Below are 20,779 nucleotides of genomic sequence, written 5' to 3' on the forward strand. Positions count from 1 at the left end.
CTAATGTGATCTCCGACAGAACTGCTCAGAACTTGTGCTTCAGTCGAGCACTTGTCACCCACAAGGATGGACTGCCCATTAGCCCTTTAATTAAAGGGCACTCTCCCTACTGAGGCAGTCCTCTATGGCACACACATTTTAATGCCACTGAGAGTGAAAGGGGGGAACCAAATAGGGGGCAGAGAGCAGAGAAAAGCAAATGAAGAATGCTTCATAAGAGCATTCTTTTTTTTTTTAGACTCACCCCATTCCGTTAAGCTCCTGAGAATATCAACATCCCTCTGAACAATGCTGGGCTGGGCTGGTTTCTGAGGGTCCTTATCGATTCCAGTCTCCTTCGCTGGGTCAAACGTCTTGAACGAGGGAGAGACATAGAGCGTCTCTACAGAGGCCTGGTTACAGAAAGTCGAATCCGACTTGGATATTCTTACACTTGGATGGGTCGACTCTTCTTTACTGGATGACCCAAATGCTGGTAAAGTTGTCAATTTTTCGAAATTTTTTGCAGTTGTCTGCTTTTCGAGAGGCATTGGAAAAGGGTTTTCTGTGACAGTATTTGTAATGGTACTCTCTGGTTTCTTGTCCAAATTCACATTTGTCTGCAGAGATGGGTTTTTTCCTGAGGGAGTAGGTACAGCATCTGTAAAATAACAAATCAAAACTGAAAACACTAATTGTTTTGCATTCTTAGTGTTTCTCTCCTGCCTCTTTGAAGTAACCCGCACGGTAGCTGACGCCTTAGTCACTCGGAGGCTGCCTTCCTCCTCACTGAAGCACAGCGAGAGGAAAGCTTCAAACAACTTGTCTTAAAATATTTCCACCTTCACCTACTTACCTGCTTCTGAAACCACTATGTTTTTAGTACTTTCAAGCTTTCCTTTTTTACTTGTAAACTAGATAAACTAGAAGAAATTTGGCATATTGGTCTATCCTTATAGAATCCCCAGTCACACACACAAAAAGCCTTTCTCTCCTGAAATAAAAATAAAAAAATGTCTTCTTGCCCCAATGTTTCAACAAAGCCCACGAAAGAAAATCACTACTTTAGGCAGTGGTCTAATTTTAGTAAATCCTTTGTCACATGGGAGAAAAGAGGCCATCTTTCAGAGCTGTTTGTGATGATTACTAAAGTGTTAAGTTCCATCTGGTCAGGGATCTTTGTCCATTTTATTTATTAATATCACCAAGTATATGGAGTATAACAAAGTACCTGGACTATAACAGATAAATAATAGTTATTACAAATAGAAGGAACTGGAGGAGTTCCAAGGAGTTGGTATTTAAGGTGGGTCAGATATAGGAATATCTCTTGAATCTATGAATTATGAGCTTGGTCCAAATGTACCTTGTTACCCATACTCAGCCCTAGGGCTTGCTCTCAAATAGTTTCACCTGAAGTTGAATATGGACAGGAAGAAAATTATTTCTAAGGGAGAGAGAGTTCTTGAAATTAAAAGCATAACTATGTGAGAGAGGACAACAGCAAGATTGTCATTAGAAGCTCCCAAAAAAGAGGATACAGGAATTGTGTAATTCATTACGAAGTATTTGTATATCACAATGTACATCAGAACCTACCTCATAGTGCACATTCATATGTTAGCAGCATCACTTTCAGGCTCTGAGTTACCAAGAAAAGCAATTTTCTTACACTCTAAAAACCTTCCTTTCGATTTTCATCCATAGTTGGAGGCCAACTCCGGGCAAAAAACGCTGCTAGTATACCAGTTAGACAATTCAAGAAATGTACATCACTACCTCTACCAGGAATTCCATTTTTTCCCAACCCTTCCATCTCCGAAATTCATTATCTTTCAAAACTCAATTCAAGAATCACCTTCTCTTTCCTGCCTGTAACCTATTGTTGTCTTACCATATCCCATTTGGAATCCTGTGAATAACATTTCATCTCATTTATTACAAGGCTCCTCTCCCCTCCTGAAAACGGGCTCTCGAGGAGACCTTGTTAGGAGTCACCTTTGTATCTCAGCACCTAAGAGTGCCACTCCCATAGGATGTGTTCGATAAATGCTTGAGTGAAGGACAGACTGAAGCACAAGGACCAAGAAAAAGTAATGCCTTTGTTTTTCTAAATTGAATATAGTTTACTTAGTAATGATGAAAGGAAATAGAAAACTGGTAGATGAAAACAACTTCTAGAATACTCCTAATTTGCATATGAACAAGTTATATCTAGTTGGTAAAGGCTCTGTTAAAAATATTAACATATTCCTAGTAGAATACTAGATTTATAGTATTCCAAAGTACATGTGTACATCTCCATATTTATATAAAAGTAAATTTTAGTCAAATATTTTCCGTTGACTTTCATTCTACATGTGAGAAAAATGGGGGTGAGGGGAAAGTCTTTTTCTAATTATTTATTTTTATTTTTAATATATATATTTTTTATTTCAGAGAGGAAGGGAGAGGGAGAGAGAGATAGAAACATCAATGATGAGAGAGAATCATTGATTGGCTGCTTCCTGCACGCCCCACACTGGGGATCGAGCCCACAACCTGGGCATTGCCCTGACTGGGAATCGAACTGTGACAGCCTGGTTCACAGATGGACGCTCAACCACTGAGCCACACAGGCTGGGCACAAGATTCTAATATTTTATATAGTGAGACTGTGAAATGTTAAAGATATATAATTTAATCACTGGAGAAAAAACTAAAATTCATGCAAAGAGGCATAACTAAGAAGCCAACTGATAAGTTAAAAATTTAAAAGTATTGAATTAGCTCAAGAGAAGACAGCAATGAAAGCACAGAGGAACAAAACACAGGTGGGACAAACAGATGGGACAAGAAGAAAGTAAAATAGTAAATCTAAATTCAAGTGTATCAGTAATTATACTAAAATGCAAATTATAAATTTTCAGACTGGATAAAAAACAAGATCCAATCGTATGCTGTATACAAGAGACAAGCTTAAAAACGAAGTCACATGTAAGCTGAAGGATTGAAAAAAAGATATCATGCAACAATAAACCTAAAAAAGCTTAGTGGCTATCTTAATATCAGGTAAAATAGGCTTCAAGACAAGGAGTATTACTAGAGAATAAAAAGGACATTTCATAATGACAAAAGGGCCAAACATCTTGAAGATATAACATTATAAATGTGTAAATGCCTAATAATAGAACTACAAATAAATGAAGTAAAAAAATTAAAGAGAGAATTAGACAAATCCCACTAAATCACATTTGGAAATTCTGACATCCCTCTCTAAGCAACTGATAGAATAGATGAAATATCAGCATGAATACAGAAGATGTACACAACACTATTAACTCTCTTGGTTCAACCAACATCTACAAACCCTCACATTGGTGGGTTTTTCCTCCTTGAAACTCATTCCTCCATAGATGCTTCAGCAGAACTTCGCTGGCTCTTCTCCATCTCTCTAGGCAATCTTCTCAACATTCCTCCCTGGCTCTGTTCCCTCTAAATTGCACACATTCTATCCTTGACTCTTTTATCTTCTGCTCCTACCATCTCCCAGGGTGATGTCATCTATTACCTATTTAAACTAGGACTAGATCTATCACTTGTATGCAGGTAATGAACACATTTTAATTCTCAGCCCAGACTCCTGCTAAGGTCTAGCCCCAAAATATATATATATATATTCCTCTGCACAGGGAGGTCTTATTGCCCTCCAACCTCCTCATCCTTGGGTGTACATTTTACCTCTATTAATATGACCATCAAGCACAATTTATTTCAAATATTACAAATTTGATAAATATGTAGTAAGTACAAGGATGTGGCAAGCACTATTCTACGCTCTGGCAATGGCGGTAAACAAATGGTTGTTTATGACTTGTTATAATTTCCTGTTTAGAGACCTGTCACCTCCAGTAGACTGCAGACCCCTTCAGGGCACACATCTTGTTCAATGTGCTCAGGCCAAAGGTGACGAGCAAAGTGCCTGACAGTCATTGATACATGTTTGTTCAATGAACCGTTATCTGAATAGCTTAATCATGGAACTAAACTCAATGGCAGAGAAAGTCTTACAGGACTTTGTGATAGAGGCCAGGACCTGAGACTTCCAACATCACACAATGGTTAAAGGGCAAAAGTAGGACTAGAACCCGAGGTTCCTGAATCCTAAATCAATGTTCTTTTTATGAGGGGAATAAAGGAAGGAACAAAAAATCTGGTAGAGCCTGTTGTACCAAGTATTTCTCTACTAGCACTTGTTCTAATAGGTCAGAACTGTAAGGTGACTGAGCCCTTCTTGGGATCACTCCGCCTGTCCCGGGTGGTGCTTTCAGAGGTGCGGGGCCATGGGGAGGGGACTCAGTTAAGTACACAGTTGGCCTATGTTCTTGGATCCATATAAAGAATGAATAGCATTTATGGAACATTTTCTGAAGCCCAGGAGAACTTGTGGGGATTTGATGGAGAACAGCAATGAATACTGTCTTTATATGTTTAAACACAAAGCACATAAATGCATGCTCTGTAAACACTCAAATGACTGTTTCATAAGGGCTTCCCAACTTTCTCTGAGAGAGAATGTCTCTGAATTCCACCAAAAAGGCAGAGGGGAGTAGAGAGTGAATTAATTTGGTTGGCTCGCTTTTCTCATTTTCTTTCCATTCAAACCTGAATGTCAAAGAGCTTTGTTCTCAAGTATCTATCCAGCAGACTCCTGGATGGGAAGCCCAGTATGAAATTGAGACTACATCAGCTTTCTCTATTGCACAGTGCTTTACACTTGCAAATATATTTGATTAATGCAAAATGGGACCTTGAAATTTTGGTCAAATCAAAGCTGGCTTGATTATTCTTGATATTTTATCTTATCCGAAGAAGCTTATTCTCTACGTAAGACATCAGACTGCAAATTTAAATACAGACTTTCACTGAAGTGCCTGAAGTAAGGAAAAAACAAACCAACAGTAATACACCGCCAGCTTAGAGCCTAAGGACAAAAGAGAACGCTCCGCCATTGAAGGTGCTGAAATGGTGTTGCTAGTTTGGAGAAAATGCTGAAGTCATTGTTGAAAGAGAACTTCAGATTTAATTCTGAGTTAAGAGACTTTGCCTGCAGACAGGAACATTCCACACTGGTAACTCCTTTTCATTTTTCAATAATTCCACTGCCTTGTTCCAGGTACTACAATTACTGAATATTATTTTATATTCCATTGTACTGTGAATCTAAGAATGGGTGTTATATTCCAGTGGAGCTATTGCTGTGATCAATTCTGTTGGTCTAACAAATAGTATCCAATTACAGCTACAAAGCAGAGAGCTGGCAAGCATGACAGAAAATGGATCCCAAAATATGTCTTTCTGTGGTTTAACAATGTGTAACTGAAGGAGCGCCTACTTTAGTAATTATGTTAATCAAAGGAAATAGGATCTGAAGATAATAAGGCCATTTTTTCTAAGCCACAGTTATAAATTATTAATATAGCAGGATGCTCTGTATTGCTCATTGATATATTCCTATAAAGTAGAAAAGCCACTAATTTAAAATAGATATTCAATGTGAAACTTAACATATTTGACATGGAAATCATAATATATTTGTCTTACGGTGTATATATATGAAACCCCAAATAATCGTATTAAGTTGGAATAGCTATAATTTCCCTATGGTCTGTGTTAAGTGTTGTGTGTGTGCATATATGTGTATGTATGTAAACACACAATTGTAGGTTCTAAGAACTTTTTATTATCACTACATTTAGCTGTATTATATTATACCAAAATATTAAAATAAGAAAACATATTTGGAAAATGTAGCTATGAAATACCTCAAGTATATTACTTCTTTCAATATAATTTGAGTTAATGGTTTAACTTCTCATAGGAAAATAGATTTGTTGACACACTTAAAGGTGCTTTTTATTTTTTATCCTCACCTGAGGATATTTTTCCATTGATTTTTAGAGAGAGTGGAAAAGAGAGGGAAAGTCAGAGATAAATATTGACGTGAGAGAAACACATCGACTGGTTGCCTCCTGCAGGTGCCCAACCAGGGCCCAGGCCAGGGAGGAGCCTGCAACTGAGGTAATATGCCCTTGACCGGAGTCAAACCCGGGATCCTTCTGTCGGCAGGCTGACACTCTATCCATTGAGCTGTACTGGCTAGGGCAAAGGTGCTTTTCTTTTAAAATTTCTTCAAGTAGATAGCTGAAGACTCCCAGGCCAGGAATATGGATCATAAAAAACAGGTACAGGATTCTCATTATTACATTTCACACAATTACAGTTCTATCAATAATAAAAATTGTAATTTCCTTCAATAGATAATCATTATAAAACTGAGGCTGAAAATGTCTCTGGGAAGCTGGCAATCATTAGTACCTCGATGTTTTCAGCCTTTCAGGCCGGAGTGGAATCTGGTCTCCAGCACGCTAAGGCCTCCATGCTTTACAGAGCACACTCCAGGCCAAACAGATGAGCTGGGGTCTGAAGGTCAAGTGCTTGTGATTGTCAGACCAAGTCTTATAATGACAGTAACACCCTATGGGTGACTTTAGGAGAGTCAGAAGTTAAGCTAGATTGGGTCAGGGGTTTAATTCTGACATGAATTAAATATATGAAATGCTTGAAATGGTACCTGGCACATGGTAAACACTATGTAGTTACTGGGTGGAATCACAAGGGATTCAAAATGGGACCTTGAAATTTTGGTCACATCAAAGCTGGTTTGATTATTCTTGGTATCTTATCTTATCCTGCCATGGGCCGACTGGAAGCAATGGGAACCTGAACACACCAGGTACTCTCCCCTCCCCTCAGAAACCCCTGTACTTATGGACCACAAGCATGATGCATGCCCTTTGTGCCCACCACTTCTTGCATTTAAGGCCAAGAGAGCTGTCATGCTGTGGAAAGATGATGATGAGAAGAACTATAATTCTTAAACATTTCCCTCATTAGATGTACAGACCAACAGTAAAATTTCTTACTTCAATACTGAGTAGGAATCACGACTAAATCTGCAACACTGCAACAAACCTTTAAATATCATTTAAATTGTGCACTCAGAGGAAGTGCTATTTGAGCACCCTATTACTCAAAATAAGCAAAAAAGAAACCCCCAAAACACACACACCACCAACGAACGACAACAAAATCCCAAACAACCCCTCCAAATCCCACCTATTAAAATGTAATATCCTATATAATAAAGAGCTAATATGCAAATGGTCATCACGCCCTCACACTCTCATGCCCTCGCGCTGGGGCAGGGGGACCTTAGCCGGGCCGGGGGACCTGAGGCCACGCCCCCCCGACCCAGTGCCAGGGCTGGGGGATCTGAGTCTGCACCCCCTGCCCCAGCGCCGGGGGACCTGAGGCTGCGCCCTCTGCCCCGGCACCAGGGCCGGGGGACCTGAGGCCATACTCCCCACCCTGGCGCTGGGGCCAGGGAACCTGAGGCGGGGCCGGAGGACCTGAGGCTTCACCTGCCACCCCGGCGCCAGGCCGGGGGACCTGGTGCTGCGCCAGGGGACCTGAGGCCATGCCTCCCCCCGGTGCCAGGCCAGGGGGCCTGAAGCTGTGCCCCCACCCTGCGGAACTTGATGGGGGTGGGGCCAGCTGTGTATGGATCTTGTGTGATTTTGAGGCACGGACAGGTGGGCGGAGAGACTTGACTCTGGGTTCCGCAGCGCACCCCAGACTCTGACAGGAGGGAGAGTTTCATATACATTTTACTAATTTTCTTTCATCTCTGACACTTCTATTATAGAGAAAGGGCAAATAGCAATATTAAAATATTTCCTCTAATTAATTCCCTTTTAATGTGCATGAATTTCATGCACCGGGCCACTAGTATTATATATGTCCCTTTGAAAAACACCTCACTGAGAAACCAAGATGGCGGCATAGGTTAAACACCTAACCTGCAGCCGGGCACAACAATTTCAAAAATACAACTAGAGGTCAGAACGGACATCGTCCAGAACCACAGGAGAGCTGGCGGACTGAAATGCCCACAGCTGGGGGGAAGGAGAAGGCCACGGGGACAGTCGGGGAAGCCGTAAAAGCCTGAGGTATGGAGAAACGGGCGGAGACACGAGCACACGCGCCTGCGGGGAGGATGGAACCGGAGAGGAGGGGGAGGCTGATGACCTGGCCGGAGTTCACTGGCAGGAAGGAGATAAAGGCTCCGGAGTGCGCTGAGCACCGGCTCCGATTGCACTGAACCCCATTCCGGGCGAAACCCTGGGAAACTCACTCACTTTCGCAACTCCGCCGCCCCCGCAGGCTGCCCGGCCCGGGACGCTGGGGACGCCGCCGCAGCGGCGGCGCCCGGAGCCCGGTGGCCTCCCAGCACCCGTCCCCGCCGCGCAGCCCCCGCGCGCCTGGTCCCGCGGGCAGCGCGCCCCGCACACCGGACGGAGGCCCGGGCGCCCTCTCCGTGCACCTCCCGGCGGCGCTAGACTTCAGTAGAGTTGACTGAATTCAAGGGATTAAAAAGTATAAATTGGGGGGACGCCGCGGCGGCGACGTCCGGAACACGGTGATGGCGGTGCCTGGAGCTCGGCGGCCGCCCAGCGCCCGTCCCAGCCGCGCAGCCCTCGCGCGCCTGGTTCCGCGGGACGCGCGCACCGCGCACCGGACGGAGGCCAGGGCGCCCTTTCCGTGCACCTCCCGGCGGCGCTAGACTTCAGTAGAGTTGACTGAATTCAAGGGATTAAAAAGTATAAATTGGGGGGACGCCGCGGCGGCGACGTCCGGAACACGGTGATGGCGGTGCCTGGAGCTCGGCAGCCGCCCAGCGCCCATCCCAGCCGCGCAGCCCTCGCACGCCTGGTTCCGCGGGACGCGCGCACCGCGCACCGGACGGAGGCCCGGGCGCCCTTTCCGTGCACCTCCCGGCGGCGCTAGACTTCAGTAGAGTTGACTGAATTCAAGGGATTAAAAAGTATAAATTGGGGGGACGCCGCGGCGGCGACGTCCGGAACACGGTGATGGCGGTGCCTGGAGCTCGGCGGCCGCCCAGCGCCCGTCCCAGCCGCGCAGCCCTCGCGCGCCTGGTTCCGCGGGACGCGCGCACCGCGCACCGGACGGAGGCCCGGGCGCCCTTTCCCTGCACCTCCCGGCGGCGCTAGACTTCAGTAGAGTTGACTGAAATGAAGGGATTAAGAAGTACAAATTGAGAAGTTTGAAAAAGATGGCGGCGGAGGTTAAAGGCTGTTCTGTTGCCTCGCACCCAGCGAAATCGGAGGGGATGAGGTGTGGAGGTGCGTGGGTCTGGCTGGTGGCGGGGGAAAGGGGCTTTTGTTCCAAACCTAAGGGAGATTAGCTCTCCATCACCCTGAAACCCATCTTCTGGCGAACCCCGGGAGACCCAGATGCCTGCGGGGAGAGGCGGGACTCTTGCAGAGGTGCGCCCAGCAATCAGTGTTTGCTGCGCTGGAGTGCGGAACGAGGGGACTTAGATACATGGAAGGCAGAAGGACCAGACTCACAGCCATCGAGGCTCGCCGCACCATGGCCTGTTGGCGCCCTGAGACCCCGCCCCGCCCTGGGACCCGCCCCGCATGTTTTGAAGACCTGCCCCGCAAGTCTTGCAGGCACACCTGCGCCCCAAGCAACGGCTTATGCATGTGGGTGGCCTGCCCTCTGGCAGCGGACCAGATGATCTGCTGTTCTAGTCGGACTGCTCCAGGGCCACTCAGACAGGAGGAAGAAACTACAGTTTTTGCTGTAATCCTTGCTGAGTGCCTAAGGCAGTAGCTGATCTACACCCCATTGGAGACCCAGAAACGAGGGCATCTAGTGGTCTGTGGGAGATGACACCAGATTTCAACCACGTGCATAAGGGACACATTCAACAGGAATATTCAGTGAGCGTCAAAGCTTTGCTGCACCAAGACCCGGCCCATAAACGTGTCTCCTGCACAGCAACTCTTCCTTTATAGACAAAGAGAGCCCCCCCAGTGACACCAACAACAATCAAGACTTAACTATACAAAGGAGGACCAAGATGGAGGCATAGGGCGGAAGCCTGATTGTTGCCTACCACAACAACTTTGAGACTACGACAAGAGAGCAGAGCAGACACCATCCAAGACCACCATAGGGCTGGCTGAGTAGAAGCTCTACAACTAGAATAAAAGAGGGGTATGTGGGATGATGCTGATGCCGGTGACCCAAAGACCACACTTTAAGAACTACAGCTCAGGCGACACAAAAGAACTATGGCTCAGGCGATACAACAGCGGCATGGAACGTGCTCGGCGCAGTTCCCCCGGCGGTCTCCGGCTGAGGGGACGGCTCCACTGGCAGCCAAGCACGGACAGACGAGTCCCTATGAGACATGGGGTGAGAGATTCCGCGCTTGCTGACCTCTGAGTCCGTCAAGAATCTCAACGCCCCGGAAGCGGCCAGGTGCGCATGCTCGGCGACCGGCCACCTATGCAGACCCAAGGGCCGACGCAGCGACGCCAGACTGGCCCACCGCCATGCACCGGGTGCACCGGAGCTTCGCCGAGCCGCCGCCCGACGAGTTCTGCAGCAGCCATACTGGAGCTCTGGAAGGATGGCCAGGGGAATTGCTGAGGGGGGATTGACCGGCAGGAATTGGGATCGGGAAGATGGGGCCCCGCTGAGACCCGGGTGCGGGCGGGGTTGCGCGCCTCTGGACTCGGGTGTGGTCACACGCCTCTGGGTATAAGTGAGGCCTCACGTCCCGGGGTCTAGGTGAGGCCACATGCCCCTGGGTCCAGGTGAGGCCGGACTCCGGGTCCGGGTGAGGCCAAGTGCCCCTGGACCCGGATGACGCTGGACCCCATGCCCGGGCGAGGCCAAGCGCCCCTGGGTCTGGGAGAGCCCACACACCCCTGGGTCCAGGCGAGACCATGTGTCCCTGGATCCGGGTGAGGCTGCGTGCACCTAGGCCCGGGTGAGCCCAAGTGGCCCTGGGTCTGGGAGAGGCCAAGCGTCCCTGGGTGCGGGTGAGACCATGTGTCCCTGGATCCGGGTAAGGCCTCGTGCACCTAGGCCCGGGTGAGGCCACGTGCCCCTGGGTCTGGGAGAGGCCAAGCGTCCCTGGGTCCAGGCGAGACCATGCGTCCCTGGATCCGGATGAGGCCTCGTGCACCTAGGCCCGGGTGAGCCCAAGTGGCCCTGGGTCTGGGAGAGGCCAAGCGTCCCTGGGTCCGGGTGAGACCATGTGTCCCTGGATCCGGGTGATGCCTTGTGCACCTAGGCCCGGGTGAGCCCAAGTGGCCCTGGGTCTGGGAGAGGCCAAGCGTCCCTGGGTACGGGTGAGACCATGTGTCCCTGGATCTGGATGAGGCCTCGTGCACCTAGGCCCGGGTGAGCCCAAGTGGCCCTGGGTCTGGGAGAGGCCAAGCGTCCCTGGGTCCGGGTGAGACCATGCGTCCCTGGATCCGGATGAGGCCTAGTGCACCTAGGCCCGGGTGAGCCCAAGTGGCCCTGGGTCGGGGAGAGGCCAAGCGTCCCTGGGTCCGGGTGAGACCATGTGTCCCTGGATCCGGGTGAGGCCTCGTGCACCTAGGCCCGGGTGAGCCCAAGTGGCCCTGGGTCGGGGAGAGGCCAAGCGTCCCTGGGTGCGGGTGAGACCATGTGTCCCTGGATCCGGGTGAGGCCTCGTGCACCTAGGCCAGGTGAGCCCAAGTGGCCCTGGGTCTGGGAGAGGCCAAGCGTCCCTGGGTCCGGGTGAGACCATGTGTCCCTGGATCCGGGTGAGGCCTCGTTCACCTAGGCCCGGGTGAGCCCAAGTGGCCCTGGGTCTGGGAGAGGCCAAGCGTCCCTGGGTCCGGGTGAGACCATGCGTCCCTGGATCCGGATGAGGCCTCGTGCACCTAGGCCCGGGTGAGCCCAAGAGGCCCTGGGTCTGGGAGAGGCCAAGCGTCCCTGGGTCCGGGTGAGACCATGTGTCCCTGGATCCGGATGAGGCCTCGTGCACCTAGGCCCGGGTGAGCCCAAGTGGCCCTGGGTCTGGGAGAGGCCAAGTGTCCCTGGGTCCGGGTGAGACCATGTGTCCCTGGATCCGGGTGAGGCCTCGTGCACCTAGGCCCGGGTGAGCCCAAGTGGCCCTGGGTCTGGGAGAGGCCAAGCGTCCCTGGGTCCGGGTGAGACCATGTGTCCCTGGATCCGGGTGAGGCCTCGTGCACCTAGGCCCGGGTGAGCCCAAGTGGCCCTGGGTCTGGGAGAGGCCAAGCGTCCCTGGGTCCGGGTGAGACCATGTGTCCCTGGATCCGGGTGAGGCCTCGTGCACCTAGGCCCGGGTGAGCCCAAGTGGCCCTGGGTCTGGGAGAGGCCAAGCGTCCCTGGGTCCGGGTGAGACCATGTGTCCCTGGATCCGGGTGAGGCCTCGTGCACCTAGGCCCGGGTGAGGCCACGTGCCCCTGGGTCTGGGAGAGGCCAAGCATCCCTGGGTCCGGGTGAGACCATGTGTCCCAGGATCCGGGTGAGGCCTCGTGCACCTAGGCCCGGGTGAGCCCAAGTGGCCCTGGGTCTGGGAGAGGCCAAGCGTCCCTGGGTCCGGGTGAGACCATGTGTCCCTGGATCCGGGTGAGGCCTCGTGCACCTAGGCCCGGGTGAGCCCAAGTGGCCCTGGGTCTGGGAGAGGCCAAGCGTCCCTGGGTCCGGGTGAGACCATGTGTCCCTGGATCCGGGTGAGGCCTCGTGCACCTAGGCCCGGGTGAGCCCAAGTGGCCCTGGGTCTGGGAGAGGCCAAGCGTCCCTGGGTCCGGGTGAGACCATGTGTCCCAGGATCCGGGTGAGGCCTCGTTCACCTAGGCCCGGGTGAGCCCAAGTGGCCCTGGGTCTGGGAGAGGCCAAGCGTCCCTGGGTCCGGGTGAGACCATGCGTCCCTGGATCCGGATGAGGCCTCGTGCACCTAGGCCCGGGTGAGCCCAAGAGGCCCTGGGTCTGGGAGAGGCCAAGCGTCCCTGGGTCCGGGTGAGACCATGTGTCCCTGGATCCGGATGAGGCCTCGTGCACCTAGGCCCGGGTGAGCCCAAGTGGCCCTGGGTCTGGGAGAGGCCAAGCGTCCCTGGGTCCGGGTGAGACCATGTGTCCCTGGATCCGAGTGAGGCCTCGTGAACCTAGGCCCGGGTGAGGCCACGTGCCCCTGGGTCTGGGAGAGGCCAAGCGTCCCTGGGTCCGGGTGAGACCATGCGTCCCTGGATCCGGATGAGGCCTCGTGCACCTAGGCCCGGGTGAGCCCAAGTGGCCCTGGGTCTGGGAGAGGCCAAGCGTCCCTGGGTCCGGGAAAGACCATGTGTCCCTGGATCCAGGTGAGGCCTTGTGCAACTAAGCCCGGGTGAGGCCACGTGCCCCTGGGTCTGGGAGAGGCCAAGTGTCCTTGGGTACGGGTGAAGCCAGATCCTGGGTCCGGGTGAGGCCGTGCGCCCCTGGATCCAACCGGGTGAGGCTGGGTCCCAAGCCCGGGTGAGACCACGCGCCCCTTGGGTATGGGTGAGACCACGTGCCCCTTAGTCCAGGTGACGCCGTGCCCCTGGGATCGGCCGAGACCAAACCAGAGGGAGTCAGACCTCCATTACCACCATTTGTCCACCATCCAGAGCTGAGGGGTCAGTGCTGACATGTACACATAAGGAACTACTGGACATCGAAATTGGGTCTCAAAAGAACTGTTGGTCCAGGGGGAAGCTCGCTACAGATTGATTCATTTGCCTGTCAGCATAAATATTATTGCTCGTCTCACATTCAGTTCTTATTAGTATATATCTAGTGACATTTGATCTCGTTCATCTAGAGGAAACGATGAACAACATAGACTGAGGAACAAGAACAGAACCAGAAGCAAGGAGGCATCGATCGGACTATCGGGCCTCAGAGGGAGGATACGGGAGGGTAGGGGGAGGGTGGGGGGAGGGGGAGAGTCCAACCAAAGGACCTGTATGCATGCATATAAGCCTATCCAACGGTTAAGTTCAACAGGGGATTGGGGCATGCGTGGGGAGAGGGGTGGGATGGGAATGGGGGGATGAGGACAAATATGTGACACCTTAATCAATAAAGAAATTAAAAAAAAAAAAAAAAAGAAAACTTCAAAAAAAAAAAAAAAAAAGAAAAAAGAAAAACACCTCACTGACAACCTAAGAGGACATATTCCATTTCTTTCCACCCTCAGACAGAAGCAGTTGTATGATCCTTGTTCTTATAGCTCTTTGCTTTTATTTTAATAACCAGAGGCCCGGTGCGTGAAATTCGTGCACTTGGCAGGGTCCCTCAACCCAGCCTGTACCCTTTCGCAGTTCGGGAGCCACTGCCACTGCGCTCGCCAGCCGTGAGCCCGGCTTCTGGCTGAGTGGTGCTCCCCTGTGGTTGCTCACTGACCACCAGGGGGCAGCTCCTGTATTGAGCGTCTGCCCCCTAGTGATCAGTGCACGTCATAGCAACTGGTCATTCCACTGTTTGGTCAATTTTCATATTAGCCTTTTATTATATAGGATATGACTATATTGCAATTTATCTATTAATGATTTATCTTTTTATTACAGCATATATTTTCATTCATTCATTTATGCAACAGTTATATTGGGACTAGAACATTATTATGAACTATACCTAAAAATACAAAAGCCAGCCCAGCCAGCATGGCTTAGTGGTTGGGCATCAATCTATGAACCAGGAAATCATGGTTCAATTACCTGTCAGGGTACATACCCAGATTACAGACTGGATCCCCAGTAGGGGGCATGCAGGAAGCAGCCAATCTAAGTGATTCTTTCTCATCATTGCTGTTTCTCTCTCTCTCCCCCTCTTCCTTACTACCTCTGAAGTCAATAAAAGCATATTAAAAAAAAAAAAAACTTTCAGAAAGGAAAAATAAAATTGTTTGAAAGTAAAAGCTCAGTGGACATGGATGGATGAAATAATCCTACCTAATAAAATAGTAATATGCAAACTGACCACACATTCACTATGCCCAAGCCACGCCCACCAGCCAAAGCCACACCCACCAGCCAATCAGGGCGAGTATGCAAATTATCCAACAAAGATGGCAGTAATTTGCATACGCTGAGGGAGGGAGGAGTGAAGACTGAAGACAACCTAGAACAGTGATGGCGAACCTATGACACGCGTGTCAGCACTGACATGCATAGCCATTTCTGATGACACATGGCCGCATGCCGAGGATGAAACATTTGCTGCTCCTGAGGATGAAACATTTGCGACTAGAGTCTTGGAGTTAGTTTTTTCCTCAAAGTGACACACTACCCGAGTTATGCTCAGTTTTTTGGCGAAGTTTGACACACCAAGCTCAAAAGGTTGCCCATCACTGACTTAGAAGGAAGAGGGAGGAAAAGGGGAAAGCAAGGTGGCTGCCAGAGGGAAAGCCCGGGCAGGGCGGAGTGAGGCGGGTGGCAGCGGCTGCTGCGGCTGCTTGCAGGATTCTTCCTGCAAATGGGCTACTAGTAGATTAGATAAAACTGAAGTGAGAATTAGCATCAGGGAGGTGGTTGGAATAAGCTGAACCAGAACTGGGTGTCCCACATTAGGGGGCTCCCAGGGTATACTCATATTCACCCCACAAGACAGCCAGCATTTGGGTACCTACTATAGAGAGGGCATGGAGCCAAAGAAGCAACAGCCAATAGATGTATGACCACCACAGTGGCCAGATGAGGGAGAGCAGACACTTGTCCCTTACTCCCTGCCCTCTGTCCTAATACCCAAGTAGAGCTGAGCTCAAAGGAGGGAGCTGTGACCCATACGCTGCTTGGTCCCATAAGTGGACCTCCAGAAGAGTAAAACAGGACCCCAGGAGGGAAGGGCATACAGCCTCAAAGCACAGAGGTGTGACAGAACCTGGTGTGTTGGGGAACCTTCAGTAAATCAGAGTGGCTGGAATGGGATGGGGCAGGTAATGAGACTGGAAGGAGAGGTGGAACTCAGATTAGATGTGATTTTGGTCTTACTCCTCACATCCATATTTTTTTCTTCTTTGATCTCTGTGCTATATTATTGAATGGTATCTTTGTACCTATCTTCTAGTTTCCAATTTTCTCTTTTTCAAATCTGTCTAATCATCTGTCCTTATGGATTCCATTTTTTTTTTTCGGCAAGCATTTCATACTCAGCTGTTTAATATTCTGCAGCTAATAGTTCATAGCTGAAACCCTTGTAGGCTAACCCTGTGGTTTGTGTCTCGTAGACTCTCAGCCATTCAGGCTTGTTCCTTGTGTTTCTGGCTGTCACTGGTGGTGACATCGTGCTTGGCTGAGGTTAACCTGTAAGAGTCTGGGGGAGGGGAATCCGTATGGAGCAACAGCAGAGCAGACTTTTTGGACACTTTTGACAATCCAGCATGGAGTCACTGTAGCCATGACAGTTTTGTCAAGTGCTATGTCAAGACTGAGGTAACGAGAACACTCTTTGGTAGCACCCAAAACCACAAGTCTGGGCACTCAGTGGGACCTCCACCCCTGGGGGGGCTATAAGAACTCAGAGCTCCAACCACTAAGCCACACCAACTGTACCATGGTCATACTGGGAGCCTGCTGGACTTCCCCTGCAGCCACCTGGCTTAAGAACAATGCCCACCTCTCCGCCTGTGGACACGCCAGTGACCCAGTGACTGGGACTTTGTGTCCAGCACTCGCTCGTTCCTGTAAGCTCCCTGTCTCTGTGTGTAACCTGTGTGTGACTCTACTGGCTTATTGGGGAGGTCTCCCCTAATGAACCTGGCAGTGTGGAAAGACAGAAGCGTGTGTGATGCTTCCATGCTCATGACAGGGTCTTGGTCAGGCTGCCTTCCTCCAGGAAGAATCTGTTTGTCAGGAGCAGGACTACAGGCCTGGAGCCGGTGCACCTCCTTGAACACTTCACTTAAAGCAGAAGTTGAGGCTCCACTGCCTGCTGGGTTGGCTCCAGCCTAGTGTTCTGATTGTGATGCTGATATCAGCACTGGCCTCCGGGAACCTGCCTGGAGATTCCTTCACACTCAGCCCCCTGCTCCAATCAGGTTTCAGTCCTCAGGCCTACTGCCGTTAGTCTGCTTTTGTGCTGTTTTGCCCGTGGAGATTTCCTTTAACCCCCCTGCATCCAACAATGCACTAAAAGGTATCTTTTATCCAGAATCTAGTTTTGTGGGTCTTTTTTTAACAGCAGGAGGACCTCCACATTGCTGAAAATGAAAGAAGTCAGGAGTATAGTTTTTATCCTGCAGATAATGAAGAGCCATTAAAGGCTGCTTTGAAGTTTTGTGTGTTATCCAGATCACTGGGGAGAGCGCTGGCAGACAGACAGGAGTGAGACTCAGGCAAGGAGATCGCTGACCAAGGTATTCTAACAGTGCAAGTAACACATGACAAAGGCCTGCGAAGTAGGCATAGAGATGACACTTAAAATATGATCATCAAAGAATTGTCACAACTTAGTGATTGAATATTTCTGAATAATTAGGCTTTCTCCAAGTTTACAGGTAGCAAGGACTGGTGACTATCATTATCAGAGTACTAAGCATTCCTTTCTGGGGTTTTTTCCCTCAGTACAATGAGTGAAATAACTTCTGTAGGAGTTCAAACAAGCTGCCCCAAGATGTGTAACTCTGGAGGGTCGATTATGTCAAGCTGGAAACAATCAAGGCCTAGAAGGCTCAGGAAGAACCTTAGGCCTCCCCCCAAATGCCTAAAAGAATCTAACATGGAGGACCTACTCCAGGAAGGGAGCTACCCTCATAGATAACTAGGTTAATCTAAAGTAGGGAGGAAGCTAGCAAGGCCTGTTAGATCGAAATCCATCCTGTGTCCCATTGTTAAAGATGACCCAGCAAATATTTATTTACTAAACATTAACGTATTCATCTCCTTGTGAACTGCCTTACTTCCTGTTTGAAGTCCTGGACCCCGACTTTCCTCTCCTTACCATGGAATGACATATATGCCTCATTTTTCCTGTCTTTGGAATTTTCACGCATATGTGAATTTCCCATGTGCACATATTAATACTTAATTTCTCCTGTTAATCTGTTGTATGTCGTTTGGATTATTCGACTAGCCAGAAAGAAGAACTAAGTGGGAAAGAGGAAAGTGTCCCATCTCCAACACCACTGATGTAAAACACCTTTTTCATGTATATTTACTAAACACATTTGACCTTGGCATGAGCCACAACTGGGTTATCGGGATTTGTAACTGCTGTAGCCCTTTGCTTATCTTGTCTCCAGGCCACAAGGCATGATGATCCAAAAGAAACACATGCTGCAAAAGTCTAAGGCACCTCCAGAGCTCCTCTTAGTGCAATAGTGCAGCCATCTGAAACACACACACACACACACACACACACACACACACACACACTAAAATCTTTAGAAAGGAAAAGAGAACATTTGTAGGAGGCTAATCCATCTCTCAGAAACTAGGTCATTCCTTGTCTTCTCTGCCCAGTCCTCTGAAGCATCTGTACACTGTTGTGTGGAAGATAGTAATACGAATTGGAACAAATTAAGTACCACTATTTCCATTTCATTAAAACTGCTAACTTCAGGGAAAATGAAGCTGTAGTTTGTACACGTTGGACCTGTTGGATTATAATCAACAACAAGGGCAAAAGGATTAGCTACTTACTAGATTTCTCAGAATTTACTACACGATTGGGCATGTTTGCTGATGACCTACTTTCAAGATGTGTTGTGCTTTTTATTTTTTTTTTTTAATGGTAATGAAATGCTCGTATCTCTCAAATGCACAACAAACATACAACCACCAGCTAGATAGCACAGTTAGAATTTTTAAAAATTATGTGTTTCAAGGAAAGACATTGGGGAGAGGATGCAGAGAGCATGGCCTAACAACATAACAGCAAGGCGGTGCTGTTAGATATCAGTGGACACAGGCAAAGAAAGGTGGACAACTTAGGAGCAATGGGATAAGTTTCCTCTCAGCAGAAGGCAGGGTGAAGAGATGCCAGGAACCAGGGAGCAAATATTTTCCCCATCCCCAAAGCCATAAAGCCAAGCAGTCCCTGAAACTTTGAGGCCACCCTCAAGAGGAAAAGGGAGAAAGGGAAATCCTGAACTGACTAATTTAAACTGGAGGATGACTGAGAAAACAGAATAACCAAGTTTATATTTTCTGCCACCAAGAAATTTAAGGTTATCTTGAATTATAGAAAAATATAGGGACTACTTTTGGCACAGTTGAGGCCACGGCTTGAAAACATCACACCCATGACTCAAATGTGAGTAAGTGGGAAAGACTCTTCCACGCCCCGACAGCCCTTTGTCTTTCTTCACCCACCGCTTCTAATTAAGACAGCTCCTTAGCTCTCCCTCTGCTCTCCAGATCTTCCTGCCTCTAAAACTAACTTGAGTAACAACAGCTGGAACTGGGGCGAGATCACCCATACTGTGTCTCTGGGTTTCTGCCACACTAGAGACAGATCCTGGTTTTAGACCAGATTTGAAGTGATATGAAAGGAAAAGCTAAAGAAATAATATCTGGGCCAACACCAATGCCCATGTGCATTCCCTCTCTATATCCTTGAACATTATTTCAAACTAAAGGCACAGTGCACGGATTCATGCACCAGTGAGGTCCCTCAGCCTGGCCTGTGCCCTCTCGCAGTCCAGCACACCTCGGGGAATGTAGTAGTGCGTGAAGTGGCAGGAGGCCAGGGTGCCGCTCCCGCTCATCCTGGCCCCGCTGCGCCTGCCACCGCTGCTTGGTAGCACTGCACAGAGGCGGGAGAGGCTTACGCTGCCGCAGCTGCACTTGCCAGCCGTGAGCCCAGCGTCTGGTGCCTGTTGGTCAGCTGAGCGGCACTCCCGCTGTGGGAGCGCACTGACCACCAGGGTGCAGCTCCTTCGTTGAGCATCTGCACCCTGGTGGTCAGTGCACACCATAGCTACCAGCCAGTCGTCCAGTCATCAGGTCGACAGGTCAGTTAGGCTTTTATATATATAGACTAGAGGCCGGTGCACGAAATTCGTGCACAGGGGGTGTGTCCCTCAGCCTAGCCTGCACCCTCTCCAATCTGGGACCCCTTGAGGGATGTCCAACTGCCCATTTAGGCCTGATCCTCCCAGTAGGATAGGGCCTAAACGGACAGTCAGACATCTCTCTCACAATCCAGGACTGCTGACTCCCAACTGTTTGCCTGCCTGCCTTCCTAATTGCCCCTAACCACTTCTGCCTGCCAGCCTGATTGCCCCCTAACCACTCCCCTGCCAGCCTGATTGATGCCTAACTGCTCCCCTGCCAGCCTGATTGCCCCCAACTGCCCTCCCCTGCAGGCCTTGTTCCCCCCAACTGCCCTCCCCTGCAGGCCTTGTTCCCCCCAACTGCCCTCTCCTGCAGGCCTGCTCCCCCCAACTGCCCTCCCCTGCAAGCCTGGTCCCCCCAACTGCTCTCCCCTGCAGGCCTGGGTCCCCCCAAACTGCCCTTCCCTGCAGGCCCGGTTGCCCCCAACTTCCCTCCCCTGCCGGCCTGACCGCCCACAACTGCCCTCCCTTGCAGGCCTGGTCCCTCCCAACTGCCCTCCCCTGCTGGCCATCTTGTGGTGGCCATATTGTGTCCACATGGAGGCAGCCATCTTTGACCACATGGGGGCAGCCATCTTGTGTTGGAGTGATGGCCAATTTGCATATTACTCTTTTATTAGATAGGAGGACTAGGGGCCCAGTGCATGAATTCATGCACCTTGAAAGGAATTATGGGCCACGAGGCTATGGTGGGCACAGGGGCGGGTCTCAGCCCATCCTCTGGGCCCCCGCCCGGCTCCTCCCGTTGTGGCCCCCAGTCCCCTGCCAGCCGCCCCACTCCTGCTGCTGCTCCCATGCGCTGACAGTGCT

The 20,779-nt window shown here is 49.9% G+C and overlaps 1 protein-coding gene across 1 annotated transcript in view; it reads right to left on the minus strand.

The window, feature by feature from the left end:
• The window catches only part of ENTHD1 (ENTH domain containing 1), an 84,169-nt gene that overhangs the window by 8,740 nt on the left and 54,650 nt on the right, over window positions 1-20,779 (minus strand). The window contains exon 6 of the mRNA XM_054719548.1: window positions 245-640. Within this exon, the coding sequence (XP_054575523.1) occupies window positions 245-640 (396 nt within the window). The remainder of the gene's footprint in view (window positions 1-244; window positions 641-20,779) is intronic.

This window comes from Eptesicus fuscus, chromosome 7 (assembly GCF_027574615.1).
Source record: "Eptesicus fuscus isolate TK198812 chromosome 7, DD_ASM_mEF_20220401, whole genome shotgun sequence".
Taxonomy (NCBI): Eukaryota; Metazoa; Chordata; class Mammalia; order Chiroptera; family Vespertilionidae; genus Eptesicus; species Eptesicus fuscus.